Below are 17217 nucleotides of genomic sequence, written 5' to 3'. Positions count from 1 at the left end.
CCTCGGTATCCGTGGTAACCCTCCGCGGATACAGGGGCCAACCGTGTAATTCTCGGGAAGGGATCCATGTCTAAGAGGACCCGTGCAGTTGAAACCCACGTCGCTCAGGGTCAGCTGTACATATAAGGCAGACTGTGTGAACTTTACGGAGGAGGCAGGTAGCTTCTCAGAACACAGGCTTCACCTTCCTGAGCCCTGGACCCTAATAGCTTTGAGAAACCTCTGTGGTCATCAGGGCTGGTGGTTTCCTGTGCGTCCAGAGATTGTCAGATTCCAAAGAGATCACTTTCCGGGCTAGTGCGGATTCTAAGTGCGTTTGTAAATACACTTTTGACTGTGGTAAAACTTGGAGCAAAAGTGAATACTCGGCTGTGTTAGGCACTCGACCGTAACAAGTTGAAGGTGACCTTGAGACTGATGCCCACTGACTCAGGGGGCAGAACAAGCCACGTGTCTCCTGCTGCATCCTCGCCCATGTTGGCCAGGACTGTGACCCGTGCCCTTAAACAGGGGTGCCAGCTGTACCTTTCTGCTCTTCTGGGTGGACCAGGATTGGGGGTGCTGCCAACTTTAACACAGGCCAGGAATGCGTGCATCCTCGAGGCTGAGCTGAGCCTCCACCGAGCGTCCCCAGCAGCTCGGTTCACAGTTGTGTTAGGATCAGAGGACGTTAATGGTTAACAGGAAAGTCCTGATAGTAAATAAATGGTATAGATTTGAAATTATTAGCCAAATGTATTCTAATAAAAGGGCTTCCCCAGTGGCTCAGTGGTAAAGAATCCATCTGCCTGCCCGTGCAGGAGATGTAAGATGCGGGTTCAGTCCCTGGGTCAGGAAGACCCCCTGGAGGAGGAAATAACAGTCCACTCCAGCATTCTTGCCTGGAGGATCCCATGGACGGAGGAGCCTGGCGGGCTGCATCCTTGGGGTCACAGAGTCAGACACGACTAAAGTGACTTAGCATGCACGCACGCACGCTAATAAAATAACATGCCCCTGGTTTATATGCTAGGATTCTGCTTCAGATTCTGTTTATGGACTGTGCTCCCACTCGAGTAGTGTGTTGCCTTGTGTCTTTAATTCTTTTCCTCGGAGTCCGAGGGGCTCTGGGCTGCTGTCTGTGTCTCTGGGCTGCTGCGAGGGGCTCTGGGCTGCTGTCTGTGTCTCTGGGCTGCTGCGAGGGGCTCTGGGCTGCTGTCTGTGTTCCATGCTGGAGCAGGAGGAACATGAGCTGGTGGTCGGGGGCCAGACCCCTCCCCTGACTTGCACGGCGGAGACTCCCTCTCCCCACGCTCCTGCGCCCTGTAATGTGATGGGGCTGTGGGCATCCCTGCTTGGTGGGGAGTCAGCTGCCCCCTGCAGGCTCACCTCGCAGCGGGCAGAGCAGGAGCAGGCGTTTCCCAGGACGCACCAGCTCCGAGTGATGCGGCTGACACAGGACGCAGCCTGGGTCCTTTCTCCACTGCCCTCCTGGGCCCATGGCTGTCCCAGAGGTGCTGGCCTTTACTCCTTCAAGTTCTGCCCAAGTGAGGTGGCCAATGCAGGTCACAGCACAGCTTCTCGAGAGCCCTGTGTGACTGAGACCTGTGCTTTACAATGCTTCTTGCTATTTACTTCATCGTGTTTAAGTTAAATGGGCTTCCCTGGAGGCTCAGCTGGTAAAGAACCCACCTGCCAGTGCAGGAGATGCAAGAGCTGAGGGTTCAATTCCTGGGTCGGGAAGATCCCCTGGAGGAGGAAATGGCAACCCACTCTAGTGTTCTTGCCTGGAGAGTCCCACGGACCGAGGAGTTAAGCACTCAAAACGAGAGTACCAAGAATACCGAGAGTACCGAGAGTACCAAGAAGGCTGCACCTTGAAGTGCCAGAAGAGCCTTGTGGTGCCCGGGGGCTCCAGGGCCACCTGCGCCTTCTGGAGCCTGAAGTGCACGGCCAGCGCAGCAGGAACGCCTGCACAGCGTCTTATGTTTGAGCTCCGTGCACAGGACTCTTTTCAGGGTGTCTTTGCTGCTGCTGCTGCTAAGTCGCTTCAGTCGTGTCTGACTCTGTGTGACCCCGTAGACGGCAGCCCACCAGGCTCCTCCATCCCTGGGATTCTCCAGGCAAGAACACTGGAGTGGGTCGCCAGCGCCTTCTCCCGGGGTGTCTTTAGTTCTCCGCAATAAGACTGATCTTTAGTCCTCTCCGTGTCTTGACCACGTAATGTCCGCTGGTGAGGAATGCCTTATCAAGTCAGGCGTGTATTTGTTTTACGCAGAATAATATTTAAATATTTGAGGATAGGTTTAAAATATCAATCACAGGTTCTTTTAAAAACAACAACAAACAAAAGCAATGCACGTAAGCCTCCTTGGAGATAAAGAGTTCGCTGAGGAAAAGAACATTTTCTGAATATCATATACTCAGCCCCACAAATTCTCAGGAAGGCATAAGAAATTCTTCGGCAGAAAGAATCCCATTTAAAATGTGTGTATTGCTTGCCTCGCTGTTCATAAAGTATTCATTAGTCCCTGGATTTTGTTTGCTGTTAACATTGTAGGCACGTTCGGGAGACCAGGCGGGGGTGGTCTGCTTCAGTTGCGGCTGGACAGACATGGATGGAGTATTTTAGGGATGTGTCACTCTCAGGAGCCTGTGCTGTGAGGGACATCTGCTAGCAGTTCTTTATGTCACCGACGCACGACAGCAGAGTATCGAGTTAGAGGGTGGCTCAGTTCCGCTTCTTTCACGCAACCACAACACAGAGCGGGGGTGGTTCCAGGCCGCGCGCAGCCTCACCCCTGCCTTCTTCACCCGCAGCCTGTGATATGAACGTGCACAAGCAGTGCGTGGTCAACGTGCCCAGCCTCTGCGGGATGGACCACACGGAGAAGAGGGGCCGCATCTACCTGAAGGCCGAGGTCACGGATGAAAAGCTGCACGTCGCAGGTGAGGCGCCTCCCCCGCGGTGCGGCTGGGCTGCCCGCAGGCCTTCAGACCTAGGGAGGCCGGCCCCGAGACTGGGATGGACACGGAGCCGCTGGCTCACGTGCACCTGTCTCCCGGGTTCACAGACACTTGGCGTCCAGCGAGTCATGAGCACCGTGTGGAGAAGGGCTCCGAGAGCACGGCTGACCCCTGGGGATGGGCCACCAGAAGCCGTGGCGCACGGTGCCGCTGGGGAAGGTGCAGCCTGGGTGGGGGCAGGTGAGGGGCAGTCAGGTGTTTCGGGGCGTCGGGCTGTGATGACCTGACGGGGCCGTGATGATAACGGCAGCGCTTTGGGGTATCTACACTTCTCTGCTGTGCGTGGGGCACTGAGAAGCGCACACAGATTAATTTATTACATTTCACAACTGCCCGATCACTAGCGTCATTTTCCAGAAGAGGAAACCGAGGCCCCGGGAGACGGGGTCCTGCAGACTCACAGCATGAGTGGGGACCCCAGGCCCTGCGCTTCCAGCCATCACCCCCCCGCAGCGCTTACCCACGAGGGCCCGGCCACGGTGGCTCCACGTCCGTGTCCCCGGCCGGGCGCCCCCCTCGGGCCGTGTCTGGGTGGACACTGTCACAGCACAGCTTCTCCTCTGGGCTCCCACGAAATCCACGCTCAGCCCCGGGGCCTCAGAGTGACCAGACGTGTCTGCTGCGATGCCCACTGAGCTGAGTTAGGGTGGAATCCCAGACGGCAGCCGCTGTCCTCCTTGTTCTGGGCCCACCGTGTCCCACCCGACGGACACGCCCTCCTCCTGGACAAGGACATCCACTCTCATGAGATGAGCACACGGACTGTGTTCCCATTTGTATTTAGGAATTCTAGGCTATCACAGAAACGGAAAAGCTGACTGACTCTTATTGTAAATAACAGAAGATCTTATAGAAAAATAAAAGACTCGGAGGGTCTGTTGAAGGAAAGAGTTGGGGTGGGGGAGGCTGTCCCAGAGAGAGCTTACTTTGGGGAACTTGCTTACATTTTTTTCTTTGAAAACTAATCAAATTTTCTACCCTGTGCTGTCCTGTCAGATAAAAATTCAGGGAAAATCAGAGGGTCTCAAGGTGTTGCAAGGGTAGGGTACCTCACTTTGCCACTGGGTGACCTCATGAAACAAACCACATGCAGCTGACGACCAGCATGGGGCCGTGCGTAAAGTCCCCACGGCAGACATGGGCTCCCTGTGACTGTGTCTCAGAGAAGTTGCTTTATTTTCTCAGAACCTCCTGACCTGCATCCTTGCACATGGGGGTGCGATTCTCACCTGCGTTCCCTCTGGTTGGACTGATGCTGCGGGGTTTGGGGGGCCCACTCTGACTGATGGCCGGGCCCCTGGGCGCAGAGCAGGCGGACCCTGGGGGTTGGTGCACAAGCCGGCCACACCGTTGCAGTCCCTCACTGACCTCTCTCGCTTCTACTAAGGTTCCTCCATTGCCAGAGTCCCATAGGGAGGCAGGGAGCGTACAGCTTCAGAGAAAATCACCATAAAACAGAGACGCACTGAGCGGTGAGGGATGGAACGGAGTAAGGCAGAGCGCCTGTCCTTTGCCCTGAAAGCCCTGTGGTGGCCCCCGCCCCGCAGGTGAGCAGGCAGACCTCAGCCGGGAGGGTCTCGGCCCCGCCTCAGGCAGGACCACCTGGCCATGGGTTGCTCCCAGTCCTGGTGCTTCTGAACACAGACCCCAGGCCGTGCGCGCTAGACTGGCCGCATCATTCCCAGCCTGCTGCCTGAGGGGCCCGGCTCCGCCGAGCCTCAGGAGTGGCACCGGGGCCCCACTGGGGCGGCTCACAGTACCCGGTGCAGGAGAAAGACCAGCTCACGGGGACAGCAAGGCGAGCCTCCTGGGGCTGGGGGGCCGATCACGCCGTCGTCGCCAAGAGTTGAGCTTGACTGTGGAACCGTCTCGGGGGAGACACCCGCACTGAGTCAGAGACTCTTCACGCATGAAAGCCAACCAGTGGCGTCTCTGGCTGTAGTCCGGCCACGTCACTCGGGAATTGGTCTGCTGGTTCGTGCAGAGAAGTGCTCAGCTCCAGGGCCATGAGCTCAGCGGCCCTGAGTACTAACAGCAGCAGCAGCTCGGTGACCGGGCGCTTCCCACCACGGGGCACCTTTGAAGCGCTTTACCTGATGGACCTGTTTAAACCTGTGCAGAAATTTATTATCCTTATAGAGGATGAAACTGAGACACAAAGAATTTAACTTGCCCCAAGTCACACAGATCGTCAGTTTAATGGAAACCTGTTTAATGGATAGAAGTCGAGATATTTTAATGACGGTACCAGGAAGAATTGGAATCTCGTCTTCGCTAAGGCTGCTGTAATAATACCATGGACTGAATTTCTCTTGGTTCTGGAGGACGGGAAAGACAAGATCAAGGTGTGTGTTGGCCGTTTCTGGACAGAACCGTCTTCCTGGCGTGGAGCGGCTGCTTCCTGGCTGTGTCTTCACTTAGGGAACAGGGGAGAGAGAAGAGGTTGAGAGCGGGCAGCGGGCGGCAGGGGAGGGCGCCGTGCTGTGGAGCCTTCAGGGCACCGTTCCCACCCTGAGGGCTCCTCACGACCTCGTCACCCCAAGGCCCCGTCCCTACAGCATCCCCAGGGGGTCAGGGCCTCGGCATACAAACGTGGGGGCACAAACATTCCATCCACAGCAAATCTGATTTAAAAGCACAGTTGTTATTTGTGTGCAGGAAATTCAGGCCTAAATATAGAATGCCAAACTAAGGGAAATAACTAATTAGTAATCATTTCTTTAAAATCTGTAGAGTAATTTTAGATGTTCAGAATTAGAATTAGCCTGGCTTCAAGGAGAACAGAGGTATAAATAATGAATAGTGACTAGCGGCACTTGCGGTAGCAAAGAAAAGTCACAGAAGCAAATAGCGCAGAGTCCCCACATGCTTCACCCGGCAGCTCCCGAACCAGGGCTCACGTGGCAAAGCAGCCACGTCTTTCATAGTACCTGATAAACGTGTGAACCACAGGTTAGTCAATGGAAATGTTTTAGAGTCAGGGAGTGAAATCAGATATTGTGTATTAACACATATGTATAGGAAATCTGGAAAAATGGTATTGATGAACGTATTCGTAAGGTAGGACTAGAGACACAGACATAGCGGCGAGACTTGCGGGCGCAGCGGGGGAAGGAGAGGGTGGGGTGAAGGGAGAGAGTAGCCCTGAAGCATACACATCGCCACGTGTAAGCCAGCCAGCCAGCGGGAGCTGCTGTATACATGGGGAGCTCGCGCGGTGCTCTGGGTAGGGTTAGGTAGGGGCAGGACGTGGGTGGAGGGACGCCCAGGAGGGCGGGGGTAGATGTGCTCCAACAACGGGCTCACGTTGTTGTACGGCAGAGACCAGCACAATGCTGAAAGCGGCTACACGCCAGTAAGAAAACGAGAGCCAAAGAGAAGGGATCCGCCTTCCCCGTCCAGGACAGAAGGAGCCCAGACAGGCTGCTTCAGGGGTGCCCCGCCTCTCGCGTCACCTGCCCGGACTCCCCCTCACCCAGCAGATCAGGCCCCACGGTCGTGACAGGCGGTCTCACTAACTCAGCTGCCATCCTGCATCCTGCCTGGGTCCCCGCTGTCCACAGGACTGGACCTTTCTCCATGCTGAGCCTTACAGCCCCCGTTTCACGGACACCCGCAGTACGGAGCCACCGAGCACTGTTCTCTGAGCTCAGAGGGGCAGGAAGCCTCGGGGACGAGGCGGGAAGTGGCAGCGCTGGAGCTTGAGCCCAGGTCTGACTCCCGAACCCAAAGGTGGAGGCCCTCCCACGTCTCTCATCAATTAAAGAGTCTTTTGGGATAAACAGCAAACCCATGAATGTTTGCTCAACCCACATCAGCACCCCGCAGCTTCTCTGAGGCAACGGAAGCTCTAAACGTGGGACTGACATCCCTGGAGGAGGCTGAAGGACGGGGGTGTTTGAGAGGCCAGAGGGAAGAGCGCAGGAGCCGGCGAGAGGAGGTGACGGGATTAGCCGGCCTTGGCTTTTCCAGGGGTCATGTACGGATGTGAGAGCTGGACCATCAAGAAGACTGAGCGCTGAAAAATTGATGTTTTTGAACTGTGGTGTTGGAGAAGACTCTTGAGAGTCCCTTGGACTGCCAGGAGATCCAACCAGTCCATCCTAAAGGAAGTCAACCTTAAATATTCGTTGGAAGGACTGATGCTGAAGCTGAAGCTCCAGTTCTTTGGTCACCTGATATGAAGAGCTGACTTATTGGAAAAGACCCTGATGCTGGGAAAGATTGAAGGCAGGAGGGGAAGGGGACAATAGAGGATGAGATGGTTGGATGGATGGCATCATCGACTCAATGGACATGAGCTTGAGCAAACTTCGGGAGATGATGAAGGACAGGAAAGCCTGGTGTGGTGCAGTCCGTGGGGTCGCAAAGGGTCAGACACGACTGAGCACGCACACACAACACACACACAGTGAGAACACAGATGTCAATGATAACCCACAAGGAGCCAATCTTATGGTGCACACACAAGTGACTTCTGGGGCCATGCTCTTAGACCGTAAGCACTCGTGTTAATTGTTAGATTAGCTCCGTTTCCATTTGACCTGTGCAGACTCACCCAGTTTGAAAATCATTCCCAAAGTAAAATAGAAACTCCCAAGGGACTACTGGGATGGAAATTGCCCTTTGGAAATCAGAGATCAGGGTCCTTGAGAGATTGGTGCAGTATTTATGGGAAAGGCGTCCGCTTCCTGGTGTATTTTTACTTCTTGCCTTTGGGCAGTGGTGCGATGTTATCTGAACAGTGTCATTTTTTTCTTTTACTATGTGATTTTAATAGGTTTCCTACATTCCTGTGTGCTTTTTATTTGGTTTGGAGGAGTGGTAAAGAAAAAAAAAATCCCTCATGGGAACGAATTTTCAATTTAATGTTGTAAATAAATGGAAAAAACATCGCAGGCTTTACAGTTGTTTCAGGAACACATCTCCCTGAATAGACTGTCCTGCAGAAGAGTCTGATTTTCTCAGATACTTCGTTTGTTAGTTCCGCGTGGAGTTGGAGGTTCTAATCGGGCTCCAGGGGAGGGGGAGAGCTTCCTGCAAGTGTGAGGATGTGAGGCTGCTGGCGGCTGCAAGGTTGCATCCTCCAAGAACCTTCTAGAAATGTGTGGGGACCTGCCATCAGGTTGCTGATTTAAATAACAACATTCTACATACGCTCTGTGTCCTTCCACCTTTTAATAGCACGGTCGGGGCCATCGGGGCAGCGAGACTCAGCTTTGCGTAATAATCACTCTGATGCACCGTCTGTCACCCGTTTCTGAGCCGGCGTCAGGCCCCGGGGATGCTGAGATGAGGAGGATGTAGAGCTTATCGTGGGGTGTGTGGTCTTGGGGGGGCATTAAGACAAGGAAGAGAATGAAAGGGACGTGCCTGTAAGCACAGAGGCCCTTGGGGCGGCCCCTCGCCCGCTCCCAGGAAGCTGCGGGTGGCTTCCCAGAGGCCCCGGGAGGACGGGTGGGAGAGGCTACCACGTGAGGATGCGGGCTGTGATCGGCTCAGGGTGTGCAGGGCTCGACCCCGGCCCAGGTGTCAGGGAGTCCAGCGTGTTCGGCCTCGAGGGGAATTATTTTCTTTATTCATGGGCTTAGGGCTACAGTCACTACCGTTTCACGTGCCGGGGTCTTAGGCGTCACGGAGCAAGAGCTCCGAGTTAAATGCTTCTTTCTCAAACAGGAAAGTTTACGGTCCGGGTGGATCGTTTTTTCACAAGGACAGAGCATCAGTCTCCTCCCCTGAACTCCAGGGGTGACCCCGAGGTTCACGGTGACCCTTGACTTTTTGTGGATGCCGGGGGCGGGGACGGGTGGGCAGCCCCTCTGTCGCCTGGAGGCTCTGTGAGGGAGCTTTCCACGGCGCCCAGAAGGCCTGTGCGGTGGGACTGCACGTCTGGGGCTGCCAGTGGGGAGGAGCCGCACCCAGCCGCTCGCTGAAAGGAAAAGGCATTAGCTGGAGGTCATTTCTCTTAAATAAAAGCTTGGCTGTGGGATTAAATGCAGCTCAGGGGCACAGGTGGGGACGGGGCCCATGTGGCTGGTGCTGGTTTGGGCTGCGCGGGGCAGGCTCAGGCAGCTGCTTATCCGGGCGCGTCCAGAGTGACTCTCATCAGTGCACTGTTAGCACCTTTGATCACCCAGTTACCGGTTCCCATCAGATCCCCCCACTTCTCAGTAACTCTCAACATTTGCGATTAACAAGGCATCTGGGTGTTGTGTTTGGAGACCAGCAGCCTTTCACCGATGGTTTTAGCATCGACGGCGAACTTGATCCGTTTTCATGTTGTTGGAGAGGATGCTGACGTGTTCCCGAGTGAGTCTCAGTCTTGGAAGAACCCACCTCAGGCTGGGCCGGTGCTTGACGTCCAGCGCCCCCCTGCGAAGGCGGACAGGAACGACCTCGAAGCTGAAAACACCTCGGCCTGCGTGTCCGGAGACGCTCGCACGTTGCCCGGTTCAGACGTGTTGCTTCCGGGAGACGGCCGACGTCTTTTCAGTGACTCCTTTACCCTGTGTTCTTCCCCAACTGGACATTCCCACGTCCCGGTGCCCCACACCTGTGTGACCCCGTCGGCAGCTGGTAGCTCCCCTCCCCAGGTGTCTCCCTTCCGCCCCCGCCACCCCTGACACTCAGAGTTCTCACGAGGAGAAGAGCTCTGTGCCCTTTCCCAGGGGCAGGCTGGTTCCACCTGCTGTCCTCTGCTGTGCTGTTCATGGGCTGTTCCAGGTGGCTCAGTCGTAAAGAACCAGCCTGCCAATGCAGGGCACTCTAGAGACGTGGGTTCCATCCCTGGACCGGGAAGATCCGCTGGAGGAGGAAATGGCAACCAGTCCAGTTTTCTTTCCTGGGAAACCCTGTGGACAGAGGGGCCTGGCGGGCTACAGTCCACAGGGTCACAGAGAGTTCCAGGACTGAGCCCACACAGGTGCGGGCAGTTCACCCCACTCCATCAGGAGCATCACCCACACTCCGCGTGGTTGTCTCTGTGAAGCCCCTCCAGACACTTCATGCTCTGCCTAAGATGGGCTGCTTTCTCCTAACGCCCTTGACACCATCTGCCACGTGGCTGTGTGTTTATTACTACTTATGTGCTCATCTCGCCCGGCCAGACCATTAGCCCTTTGAGGTCAGAGATGGCATCTTATCTCCTGTTCCCAATGCCTTGAATTTGTGCCTGAGATGTGTTGAGTAAATGATGATGATGATGATGGAAGGTCCCAGTGGGCACAGCATTGAGAAAAACGACTCTGCTCTTCTCTGGTTGTGCTGGGTCTCCGCTGTGGTGCACAGGCTTCTCTGGTTGTGGCTTTGGCTGTCCTGTGGCCCGAGAGAGCTTAGTTCCCCAACCACAGCCCCTGCATTGGAAGATGGCTTCTTTATCCCTGAACCAGCAGGGAAGTCCCAGAGAGGACTCAGCGTTACACTGTGCTCCTGCATCCCAAATCTAAGCGAGTCTTACCGTCTTAGCCTTCTGTCTGAATCACACAGAAGGGATCCCATTTTAGCCTATTTCATAAAGCCACGTGACTTCTGGGATCCTTCAGAGAAACATACGTCCACCAAGAAGTAGTCGCATCTTCTCCAAGAGACACGTCAGTGCTTACAGCCTGACCGTGGTCCTCGTCCTGACCTCCCACAGTGGCAGAGCTAACCGTCCAGTGTCCACCGGCTGCTGGGTGCTTCCTGTGGCCGGTCCCTCCTGCAGGGCTCTCTGGGCAGTGGCTCACACCCAGCTTTCCAGGCTGGGCACTCTGGGTGCTTGTGGGCAGCACGGCCAGGCTGGGCAAGGGCCGCCAGTGTCCGTGCCTTAAGGCACCGTTTGCCTCTGTTGTAAACACCCCAGTCTCCAAGCTCAGAGTGACACGGCTTATGTCTCCTGCTCCAGACGACCTCCAGTCCTTTTATAGGATTCTTTGTAGGAGCTTCAGCCCTCCTTCCGCTTTGACTTCAGTGACTCCTGCCACAAAGAAGCATTTTTAAAGATGGGCTTTGAACGCCTGCATCCCCAGGAAGAGGAGAAACAAATTATTTGTGGGGCCTCTTCCAAGACCACCCCTGTAGCATACAGGGACATTGACACTGACCGAGCCGGTCATTCTTGTGTGGGATTTTAATTGCTTTTAATTATAGGATTATCATTTAAGCACAAGATTAATTGCCATGAAATTATTGCGAGCAACTTGATCATCTTCTAGAAAATAAATGCCTTAGCCAAGTGAGGAGTCTCTTAGAGGCTTGAAAGTGATGTCGTTTTAATCACTTCCACTGAAACGTTCTTTTAACTCTTTAATGGGCAGAGATGTTATGAGGATCAGGATGGGAGAGGAATGTCCCTTCTGGTTCTGCACCAGAAGGTTGGGAAAATTCAATACCCCGTGCTGAGGAGTCATTTGGCTCCCCTCTGGAAATGTCCCCAAATGTGGAGACTTCTCCTCTCTTGATTCAGTGAATCTTCATGAGTGGGTGGTGGGAATGCTCCACCAAGAAGCTCAAGAAGCAGATCCTGTCTTTGGTCCAATATTAGCCTATTCTGACGAGCCCATGTTTCCCCACGTGTGACGGATTCTGCAGGCAGTGGTGTGCGCGTGCTCCAGGCATCGGCATCGAAATGGGGCTGAGAAACCTGAGTGTGTTCAGCTCAACTTCCAGGCACCTCCCTCCGCTGGGAAAGAACGCAGATTTCCTGAGAAGGCCGAGATTTGGCTCCTGGGGCTGTCCTAAAACATCCCAGTAGAATAGCGCGGGACAGGGCCACCTGCAGGAAGCTCGCTCCCAGGCGCCCGGGGACCCGCCTTCCCGAGGAGAACAGCGCCTGTAGCTGCCACCCACCCTCCTGGGTAATTAGCGCAGGGTTTGTGGTTAATTAAAGACAGTCAGGGTCCCTTTTAAAATCAAAGCAGGCATTCTTTCCCCAAAATAATGAAGCTAGAACAGATGCAGGGCAAAGTTCCTATAAAAGTTTTCGAGGCGGGTTGCTGTGGGGAAAGTCATGGAGAGGAAGTGTGGCTTTGCCAGCTTAGACCCGCTGGGCCGGGGATGTCATGGAAGGAAACGCAGGCTTTGCTCAACAGCCAGGGTGGGGTGGGGGTGGGGGGGTCGGGGGTCTCTTGTTCTGGAAAACTCGCTCACTGGCAGCTCTTCCCCTTGGGGAAGTCTCTCTGCAGCTGGGCGTCCACGGCTGGGACTAGGGCTGCAGGACACGGGGATTGTTTTGGCTGTCCATCACATCTCATGGGTGGCCTGGGAGACCACACTCAGAGGAGCCCAGAAGCCCAGAGGGAGCGTGTGCTGGTGGGTTCCCGTCAGCCCTGTGCAGCCTCATGACCTCCCACTCACACGCTGCCACCCTGCCCGACCCCAGATGCCCCCTCAGACCCCGCCCCAAGAGACAGGGACCCTTGGTGACGCTCAGAACCTCAAGCTCCTGAAGGATGCCAGTTTATTTTTTAAAAAAGAAAAATTCCTTGGCATACATCAAATGAGTAACACTCCATTAAGGAAGGATACAGGAACTTATGTTTCTAGGATCATAAAAGTGATCTGATGCGAAGAGCTGACTCACTGGTAAAGACCCTGATGCTGGGAAAGATTGAGGGCGGGAGGCGAAGGGGAAGACAGAGAATGGGATGGTTGGATGGCATCACTGACTCAACGGACGTGAGTATGAGCAAGCTCAAGGAGATAGTGAAGGACTGGGAAGCCTGGTGTGCTGCAGTCCACGGGGTTGCAAAGTATTGGACCCAACCTAGTGGCTGAACAGTAGCAGGAACAATTTCAGCCAAGTCTGAACAGCAGATGCCTTCAAGGGATGTCTTGGTTGCAGTGGTGGACATTCCCACTAACAAAAGTGCTTGAGTCGAAGAGGAGAGGAGGGCCCCCCATCCACCCCCATGGCCCAGGCAGAGGCTCCGAGGAGCGGAGTTTGAAAGGCACGGCCGTGGTCCAGCCTTTTATGTTATGTCTATAAAAACCAAGGCTTAGAGAGGGAGCGTGACTATTTGGTGGGGTTTTGGGTTGTGAAGGACAAAACTCAATTCCAACCCACTCTTAGAAAGGAGAGATTCCCCCCGAGAAATTGGGTCTCTTGCGTAGCTCGTGGGCGGGGGTGCCCTGGGGCCCCGGGGACGCCGGAGGTAGGGGCGGGCCCTGCTCACCCATCCTTCTCCAGCTGCTGCTTTTGTCTTTTTCACGGCAAGCTAAGCTGCCTCCGCTGTGCGGGAGGCGCGGCCCGCGTCTGCCTCTGACAGCTCCGTGTCTCCTGCAGCGTCAGGTGTGAATCCGTGGCCCCAGGGAAGGCTGTGTTGGCTCGTGTTGGGTTAAGTGCCCCCTCTGCACCCTGGACCCTGGCTGCCGGGTGGGGCTTATCGGAGGGCAGTCGGTGTGTGCGGGAACGGGGGTGATGCTGAGCAAACAGAACACCACACTTCATCAGCCAGGGTCGTGCAGAAAGGTGGTGGGGGTTGGGATGGGGGTGAGAACAGGGTCTTCGGCTTTGAGGCCTTTTCCTTTGACCTTGTTGCCTGTGTGTGAAATCACTGAAGAGCAGAGACGATGTCTAGGCTTCGGTTTGAAACTTGTTCATGACTCACAAGTCCCTTTGGAACAAAGGAACGTATTCCCAGCCTGGCCAGTCTCCAGGGACAGGCAAGGATAAAGAAAATGTCTGGACTCAGCTGTGTTTGTCCAACCCTGCCACCCTGGACATTAATCACCCCTTTTATTCGGAAGCCGTAGAGCAGCGCTCCGGGCTGTGTGTCCGCAGTCCTGATGGACAGGAGATCCTGTGACGCTGGTACCCTCTGAATCGGCCCCCTTAGTATGTAGGACGAGTGACCCAGGAAGCATGGAGACCTGTGCTTCGGGCTGGAGACCTAGACGAAGCTCCCTCGCCCGCACTGTGGGCTGCTTGGCAGCATGGTCTGGAGGCCGAGCAGCTCTCTGGGTCCTGGCGGCACTGCCCCTCTCACCCCCGCGGCTTTGCTTTCTGGAAGAGTTCCAGCTGCGAGAGCGAACAGCTGGGGACATGCTAACAATGCCTCCGAGTCTTAGCTTCTCTCTGAGAAACACCAAGCTACCTGGCTTCCCTCCAGCCGGGGAAAGAAAAACGAGGTACATTTTCCCTGCGAGTCAGCCCATCAGGCTCCCCCCACGGTCAGGAAAATGACGTGTCTCCTGCTTGGTGTGTAAACTGTGGCGACTTCCCTCGGGCAGCAGGTGCCCTCACCTGGCCCTCTCCGAGCCCTTAGACCCCAGATGCCCGCCTCCTAGAGCCCCGTGGGGGGCAGACCCTTCCCGCCTGCATCTCTGGACTGAGGGTGCTGCCTCTCTGGCCTCCCTCCCGTTTAACCTCCGCCTACCTCACTGCTGTGCCGAGATGGTGGTGGTGAAGGTGCCATGGCTTAGGGGTGTATGAAGAGCTTGGTTATTTTGCCGGATTAAAAGTTTTTCATCCAAGATCCTTGGCCCCTAGTCTTGCCTTTTTTTCGGAATTAATTTAGCCTCAAGTAGGCTCGATGCATGTGGTCGCCTTGGGAATTTCCAAAGTGTTGACAGATGGGCTCAGTTGGAGAATGATCCCAAAGGTAGTGAGAGCATCGAGGTTTGTTTTTTCAACTGTGGCGGAGACGACCAGAGGCTCTGACAACTGAAAAGCTCATACCCCTGACCTGGGCAGTCTAGCTAATGTTTATCTTCAGCTTCATATTCTCAGATTAAAGACCGTGGTGGTAGCACAGATGGAAGGGCCTCGGGGAGACGGCTTGTTACTAAGGCCTTTGTCTCCTAAGGCTCTTGTGTTGCAGAAGCAAATACTGATCCGAGCCCCCCAGTAGCCCCTGAGGGACATGTCCCTGAGAGCATCATTTTGAGACCATTTCTGGGGACCAGGAGTGTGTGGGCGCATTGCCGATCCCTCTGGGGACGGGACCACCCTGTGGACGGCAGGGCCCTCCTGCTGGCACGTGCAGGACCGTTGCCGGCCAAGCGGGTGTCATGGGTGATGCTCAGCATTGAACTCCTGATGGGGGAGCCCTGCAAAGGCCTCCTGAACACAGGGCTCTCCAGGACGAGCTGGCAAGAGCAAATCCTGCTCAAAGCCTCGGGTAAAGGTGACGGTGAGGAGGCTGGTTTCACTGGGCCTGGTCTCTCGAGGGTTCGGCTGCTTCCAGGTGAAGAGAGAGAGAGGAGCAGTAAACACCTCCATCTCTGCCGCACTGATGTGGGTGCTTATAGTTTTATTAGCAGCTGCCTGGGAGCCAGGCCCGACTTAATTTAATTTAATCTCCTTGGTTATTTTCAGCTCAGCTCAGTCTATTTTCAGCCCAGATGGAGGGGAAGTCATCAGATGGAGGGGGTGGCTGGGGAAGGGGCGGGGGGCTGCCTTCCGTGCCCCCAACCCAGTGACTCAGGCTTGACCCCTCCTTTCGAGGAGCCGGGTCCCCAGACCAAGTTCTGGCTCTCATCGAGTTCCTCTCTGGGCCATCACCTTGTTGCTCTGAGTAACCGTGAACACTGAGAATAAGAAGGGATGGAAATTTACTCGGTGAACAGGAAAGGGGCAGCTGAAGAGGACTCGCCCTCAGTCAGGACACCGTGCCCCTGGACGCCCAAGGCTATGTCACAACAGGTTAAGTGCAGGCTGGGGCTCCTCTGGCAGCCCAGTGGTTACGACTCTGGGCTCCCAGTGCAGGGGGCTCGGGTTCAATCCCTGGTCAGGGAACTAGATACCACATGGAAAAAAAAAAAAAAAGTACAGGCTTTTTGCAAGAATTAGGAGAGTCGAATATGACGAGAGAAACGACCTCCGATCAACAGAGCAGAAGCCACGTGACTGAATGCAGAGTCGAATATGACAAGAGAAACGGCCTCCGATCAACAGAGCAGAAGCCACATGACTGAATGGAGAAACGATGGCTCATTTCAGAATGTTGTTCGGAGAGTTGTCTAAACATTTGGAAGAAAAAAATAAGGAAAACTCACACTGTACACCAAAATAAATTTCCAATGGATTTAAAAGTTAAATATATTAAAAAAAAAAAAAGACAGGATAATTGAAGAAAACTTAAGTGAATATTTGGCTAATCTCAGGAAAGGCAAGGATTTTCTGAATGTAAAAGAAATAGAAGAAGTAAAAAAGGAAATGCTTGACAGACTTAGCTGTATAAAGACTTGAGCTGCTGTGTTGCTGGAAGCACGGGGAGTGAAATCTAAATGAAGTTTGCAGCACACGAGACAAAGGGCCTTTGTCATTCCTTTACATCTAAAGAGGGAGAAGGCAATGGCACCCCACTCCAGTACTCTTGCCCGGAAAATCCCATGGACGGAGGAGCCTGGTAGGCTGCAGTCCATGGGGTCGCTAAGAGTCGGACACGACTGAGCTACTTCACTTTCACTTTTCACTTTCATGCATTGGAGAAGGAAATGGCAACCCACTCCAGTGTTCTTGCCTGGAGAATTCCAGGGACTGTGGGGCCTGGTGGGCTGCCATCTATGGGGTCACACAGAGTCGGACACGACTGAAGCAACTTAGCAGTAGCAGCAGTACATCTAAAGAGCTCTTGTGACCTGGTAGGAAAATGCTTTACCACCCTATAGGGAACTTGGACAAGGACGAAATCAAAGAAACAGAAACACTAACATAGCAGGGGGGAAATAGTTAAGCCTCGAAAATAATCAAGGAAGCCACAATTACAAGTTATTTTTAAGTTTTATCCCCACACCCTTCATAAAACTTTGATATGACTTCTGGGGGAGTAATTTGGCAATGCACATCAGAGTCGTGAATGATTTTACCCCCTCCGGTCCATTTCTAATAATAATGTGTAACCTGAGGGAAAACAGAATTTCAGATGGATGTTGACACGGGAAGATGATCCGTTGCCATGTGATTACACAAAGGGGAAGAATTTTAATCTACATAGATGGCTGAGACAGGGGATGGATAAAATAGATCATGAGATAGCTAGAAACTGGGATGCCAGCCTTTTAAAATGCTTTCAAAACATACCTTGTTGTGTCATAAAGGCGGGTTCCTACACTGTGTTCTTAGGGCGTTCCCTGGCCGTCCCGCGGGTAGGACTCCGTGCTTTCTCTGCCGAGGGCCCAGGTTCAATCCCTGGTCAGGGAACTAAGATCCTATAAGCCGTGTGGTGTGGCCAAAAGAAATTTAAAAACCAAAACAAAACCAACAAAAAGCCCCTCTGTTTCTAGACATGG

The 17217-nt window shown here is 54.2% G+C and overlaps 1 protein-coding gene across 8 annotated transcripts in view; it reads left to right on the top strand.

The window, feature by feature from the left end:
• PRKCA (protein kinase C alpha) overlaps positions 1–17217 on the top strand; it is a 294769-nt gene that overhangs the window by 208333 nt on the left and 69219 nt on the right. For 7 of the 8 annotated variants that reach the window (XM_025279320.3, XM_025279318.3, XM_025279319.3 and 4 more), the window contains one exon: positions 2800–2928. The exons of the other annotated variant lie outside the window; for it this stretch is intronic. In XM_025279320.3, coding sequence (XP_025135105.1) covers positions 2800–2928 — 129 coding nt within the window. The remainder of the gene's footprint in view (positions 1–2799; positions 2929–17217) is intronic. 8 annotated transcript variants of the gene reach the window in all.

Source organism: Bubalus bubalis, chromosome 3 (assembly GCF_019923935.1).
Source record: "Bubalus bubalis isolate 160015118507 breed Murrah chromosome 3, NDDB_SH_1, whole genome shotgun sequence".
Taxonomy (NCBI): Eukaryota; Metazoa; Chordata; class Mammalia; order Artiodactyla; family Bovidae; genus Bubalus; species Bubalus bubalis.
The sequence above is the reverse complement of the archived record's forward strand: the minus strand, read 5'-3'. Positions and strand labels throughout refer to the sequence as shown.